The sequence below is a fragment of the Chelonoidis abingdonii genome, chromosome 7 (assembly GCF_003597395.2).
Source record: "Chelonoidis abingdonii isolate Lonesome George chromosome 7, CheloAbing_2.0, whole genome shotgun sequence".
Classification (NCBI taxonomy): Eukaryota; Metazoa; Chordata; order Testudines; family Testudinidae; genus Chelonoidis; species Chelonoidis abingdonii.
This window is the reverse complement of record NC_133775.1, coordinates 97,196,988-97,202,987: the sequence shown is the minus strand read 5'-3', so window position 1 is coordinate 97,202,987 and position 6,000 is coordinate 97,196,988. Positions and strand designations below refer to the sequence as shown.

General features: G+C 38.5%; 1 protein-coding gene across 1 annotated transcript in view; it reads right to left on the bottom strand.

Annotated features, from left to right (window-relative positions):
* Positions 1–1,296: 1,296 nt before the first annotated feature.
* Positions 1,297–6,000, bottom strand: part of FNIP1 (folliculin interacting protein 1) — a 90,525-nt gene continuing 85,821 nt past the window's right edge. The window contains 2 exon segments of the mRNA XM_032769154.2: positions 1,297–4,709; positions 5,757–5,872. Of these exon segments, the coding sequence (XP_032625045.1) occupies positions 4,631–4,709; positions 5,757–5,872 (195 nt within the window). The 3' untranslated portion in view covers positions 1,297–4,630.

Sequence of the window (6,000 nt, the reverse complement as noted above, 5' to 3'; positions counted from 1 at the left end):
AGCTGTTCTTAAATTCCATTCAGCCTCGGGTCTGCTTAAGGGAAATCCTCCCTTGAACAATCTCCCTTTCTAATCCCAAATCCATAGCTAGCATGAGCAATAGACTTAGTTATATGAAAGAGGTATGAGGAGAGTGTTGAGACCAGAGGGAGAAGCAAATATATTTAAAAATGTGGCTGTGGCTACATCCCCCTCCCTGGTTTTTATCTGTGCTGGTTTATTTCCTCTTGGAGAATGTAGGACTTTGCATTGATTAGTACTGAATGCCCCTGAACCCTCACTGGTACAATCTCTCCTGGTTAGTTCTGTGCTGTCCTAGTGTGTGTTTACTACCCTTCCATTTTTGCTTTAGTGGCACATTTGATCATGGTTGAATTTACACCCAGACAAAACCTGAAAAAGGAAAAACTTATTAACAGATCTCGCTTCTGCACAACAACCCAAAGAGGCACAGGCATAGAAGTGAGCTCTAGGAATAGAAGGGCATTGTGCATGCACAGTTGACACTTTCTATGATGGCAGAACCATCCCTTGATTCAATCACTCATGCATCACCCTTGTAAAAGAAGCAGCTCTGCAGATAATCTGGAAATGAACTGTGGACCAGTGTTTGAAAACCTCATGTCTATGCACTTGTCTTTCATTTATCGGTTGTTTTTTTTTTTTTTTTTAAGATTGCTAAGCATAATCTAAAAGACAAGGTGGGTGAGGGAATATCTTTTATTTGACCACCTTCTCTATTCAATTTCCAGAAACTTTCAACCTCCTTGGCTGTGGGGTTCTATTTTTCTCAGATGTACAAGAGCTCTGACTCAGTAAATGTATCTCCTGTACATCTGAGAAAAGTGGAACCCCTTAATCAAGGGGGTTGAAAGTCTCCTGAAGCTGAACAGAGAAGTTGGTCCTACAAAAGATATTACCTGACCCAGCTTGTCTCTCTGATATCCTAGGACCAACATGGCTCCAACAACACTGCAACAAGAATAATCAGGCCAGCTTTCTTCTGGGATAATCTTAATACAACTCTTTGGACTGATATTGAGGTCAACATTTTCAGACTTGCATACATAACATTAGACACCTAAATCTCAGTCAGGCATGGAATTAAGTGATCTCCACACCTCTGATAATCATAACATTTAATTAGGTGCCAAAGTAGGGATTTCAGGTGTCTGATATTAGGCACCCAAGTTTCAAACCTGTGGTCTTTATGGTTTGTATTGTCACCCCCTACAAGTTAAAAAAAAAAACAAAAACCAAAACCAAAAAGACACAAACAAGAGTCTCACCAGCAAGTAAACTGACATACTGTATTTATTGCACAATTTTCCCCTAAAATTGGGAATGGTTATTATAATACAAGTGCACATCTTGGGAAATATATACAAAAAACAAAAGAGATAACAAATATGTACATTTTACCCAGCATTTTACACATACCACCATCTAAATAATTTAGAGAAAGCAAAAAAATTGTCATAAAACATCTGTCATAACTAACAGGGAAAATGTATGCAAGGTGTAAAATCCTGTTCTTTTTATTATTATTAGTTAGTATTTTGTTTTTAGCAGACCAGTGTTTTCCAACTGCAACAAAATAAATTTGCTAGTATATATATGTTTAGTATACTTAATGTTTTTAGCCTCAAAATTAAGACATATTAATAGAGGTTGAGAATATTGAAGAAAAAAATCAAACAGATTAGTTTTCTATACACAAAAAAGGTGATACATTTTAAAAAGTCAACACTATAGTGTTGTTAAAGATCCCTTTTTTAAAAATTATTCACCAAAAAAGTGCATGTATCACATTTCTCATGTACCATAAAAGATAAGTTACAGGAACACTGCCCATCATGCTAAAGTTGAATTTGCATATTTACCACAATGGCGATATGGTTAGGAAAAGTGTCCATACATTTTAGACCTAAACCTCAGATATTTGTCTCACATGGGGAGCTAGCACCGGTGACCTGATAACCACAGTGGTGGCAGAGTGGCCACTTTGTCTAGGACTAACTGAACAAATGATTGCATTAAAACGGTCTAAGGGAGCTGGGTTAGGCAGAAGAAAGCGGAAAATGATTCGTCTTAATGATAATTTTTTCCTCTCTCAAGTAATTCATTTCATGTTGGCAGAGGCCATGTGTTTCTTAGAGTCAACCCCAATTTCAAAATAATGTCCAGAGTTTTCTTAGTGATGAGTAAACAGAAGAGAACATAGTATTTTCTTGTAAGAAACTAATTAGGGGCTCAATCCTACAAGGTGCTGAGCATGGTGCTGATCCATCAAAGCACTTAAGCATGAACTTAATTTTAAACATGTGCTAGTACCATTGACTCCAGGTGAGACTAGACTACTTGTGTTTAATGGGACTAGCACGTGCTTAAAGTTAAGCACGTGCTTTAAGTGCTTTGATGGATCAGGCACATTGCTGTACTGAGTCTTGTTGCACTACTGCGATCAGGTTATATCAACTGAAAAATATGTACAATGTTCAGAATTGTAATTATTGGCTACATACTGTATTCTAGCAAAAATAGTTTAAAATTCGTATTTTAGAACGCAATCCTACATTACTGATGTATGTTTGTAGAATCAGGCCCTTGTTGTGTTCATTCCAAAACCCAGATGTAATATAATCATGGGCTTAAAAGAGGACATTTAAACAATAAGCAAAGTGACAAATTACATCTTTAAACTATGTATTAAAGTCTTCCCTGCAGCAGTCAGATTAGATTTTGTATGCAGACAGAGTTTCAGGACACACTGCCCATATTAAAGTTTGGCTTACTTACCAAGTTAGATCCCAATCCTACAAGGATAACGGTGCAGGTGCAACTCTGTCCATACGGATCCTTGTAGGAATGGGGTCCTAAGATTAAAGTTATGATTTTTTATATGAGTACTACCAAAACACACTGGGTGAAATCTTTGCCCTGTTGAAGTCAGTAGAGTTTTGATATTGATGTCAGCCGGGCTGGGATTTCACCTATTGTTTTCAAGTTTGAGTGAGAGGTGGGGGAAATTGTTTTGTTTTTAAAACAACATCTGCAAACCACAAGAGAGAGCATGTTACATGATTGAAAAAAGGCTTATAGAAAGAATGAGCTATTATAGAATGGTAAATACAGTTTAGTGAACCAGTACCTTTCACTTTTATTATGGATCGTCTGTGAACTCCAGTATACTGAGGATGATCAGTGAAAACAATAACTGTAATTAGCTACATGAATTGGCTGCTAGGACAAGAAAGCAAAGAGAAGCATATAATGCAGTATCCAGTTAAACTGAGGTAGTAGAGCCTTTTGAAACATCATCACCCACCTACTGTACATTTACATTACTTACAGCAGATTGGTTCCACATCAGCTATTTTTACAACTACTGTGCTGTATATGTGATGGCAAAACAATGATGAGTGAATAAAGGAGAAATGCTGAGAATGGACTAAACAGCATTTCCTGCTGGTAGCTGCTCAAGTCAGTAGAAAAGGGATTGCAAGAACTTGCATCATTGGGATATTCTGTCTAAAAATAATTTTGATATTTCTATGCAATGGCATAATCAGGCATCCACGTTCGGAGAACTTTTTTTTAAAAAATATAGCAATTAGTTACCTGAGCAATTAAGGTTATAGTCTATTTTTTCTCCCCCAGTGCTTTGGTACAATTATTTCTAGCTCATTATTTCACTCACTGACTGACTGCTGTAAAAACAATATATTGCCAGAATATTATAGGCCGTAAAAATATTAGAGGTAATAGTCATGGCATTTTTTGGGATACCACAGGGAAATTTCAATCAACATTCTCTTCAGCATTTCTTTGTTTTGTTTCAAAATTGCATTTCTTCTATTTTTCGTAAGTCATGAAACAAAAGTATCACTATAAAGCAACATTTACACATTATAGCCTTTGAATACCTGTTACAACACCAAGCCAAGAAAGGGAAACAGAGTCACATTTGCCAGTTTGTTTGTTGGCTACTCCCTCCTTGAAAAAAGAGTACAAATACATTTTTAGCTGAGTGTCATTAGTAAGCTGCTTAAAAAAATCATTCTTCCTTTGAGAAATATCCACAATTTGACTATTTAGTGAAAAAGTAGGAGTTGTTACAAATCATTGCAGTTTGAGAGTTAAAGATCTTAACACACTCCTAACAGGTATAATCCAGTCTCAAGACAGCTACTTTCTTCTCCTGTTAACGTTTACAATCAGCAAAACCACTGTACATTATTACAAAGCAGTTCTTCCTTGCATTCCCTGTTTTTCATTGTACATAATTAGCCTCCGTGCAGAAACTGCCCAAACCATTTGCAGTTCTTCAGCTTTTTCTAAAATCTTGGGTTTTCTTCAGTAACCTCAAACTCAGGCTTTTCAATTACTATTATAATTTAAATTCTTTTATGAATGGCCAAATAGGAGAGAGGGGGGAGAAAAAAAAGAACTCTCCAACTGTTTATATAATATGCAGTCAATGACTGAGACCCAGTCAGCGCAGCAAGCTGTTCAGTTCAATTGCCTCCAGCAAAAAGGAACCAGGACAAGTGTGTTTCATGTCTGTCTCCTTGTCTTCTGTTTCAATTCCAGGGAAAAAAAAGTGTTAATCTCTATGCCCTCCAGCATTTTAAAGTAGTATCTGGGCAACATATGGAGAGTGAGTGCTTGCTACAGCTGCCAGTAAAGGGAGGTCGCTGGATTCAATCCTAAAAGGAAGAAGAGAAACACTAAATCTAACCCAAAATGTACATGTGCATTAACTGCTAGATTATCCATGCCAAGCTAAGGTTTTTGTAGTTGGACTATTCAAGGAGAGAAGCTCTCTATTTTATTAATAAAGCTTTAAACTGTAAGTCATTCTTAATATAAAACTAAAACGTGCATTTCTGAAGTCAAGGCAACATCGCTATTTGTTATTACAAACAGGAACAATCAGTTCATTTTTAAATGGACATCAAAATTAATTCCTGATCTGCCTGGTGACTCGCTGACAGATCTTCTTTGTCATGCAGGAAACTTGGGTTCCATTCCTGCCTGCTCTCTTGGTCACTGAGCTAACCGTGCTGGCAAGGGAATACACTGGGGGGAATTCATCCTACCCGCTGCGCACACATGGCCTGAGTAAAGGAGCTTTATGTGAGGAACTCAGCACAAGATAGGAGCAAAGGAGGGAGTGGAATTCATTCATTCCCCATTCACAGGCAAGCCATGGTACTGTGCAGCAGCTCGTCCCTTTGCAGATACTACTTCAGCCTGTGGACGGATGGATGGACGGACGGACACACACACCGTTCAATCAATACCCATCTGCATAATGGAGTATTTAGAGCTGGTGTGGAGACCGCCTTCCTAGATTCTGTTAAATGGCCTCTCTGCTTGTGTCCCATTCCCACGGAGAGGTGCTATGTGGCGTACACGATACAAAGTGTTTCCTGTGCCCTCTGCCATGTGAGGAATGTCCCCCTGGAGGTATCAAGTGCCTTGTGTTATTCAACAGAGAGTGGCCACCTAAAAAATGGTTCTAATGAACTCTGGAGTGGTGAGTCCAGAGCAGGGGAAATGGAGAGGGATCTTAGAAGATAAGGAGACAGCCCCAGAATGGGAAATTCATGTCAAACTAAGGATCTTGATCCTGCACAGGGATCCACTAGCGCAGACCCTGTGGCAGTGACAACCCTACTAGTAGGTGTGAAGAGGATTTATGGTGGGGGAAACACAGGTGGAAATTGTATTGATCAATGTTGTGATCATACCCCAATACCACGCCCAACTCCTTGACATGAACTCGCATCTGGCCCTTGAGGTATTCAGACAGCATCTTGCTTTTGAAATACAGCTCTTGCAGACGATCTTCCAGGTGCATAACACACTAGGAGCACATGAAAACAATCATATCAGAAACAAAACACCTTGCAGTCCCTGTACTAGCCAAATTCCAAAGGGGAACAGCACAGTCCCCATAATTCTATTTTCTATAGTGGCCCATATCAAGGTAAA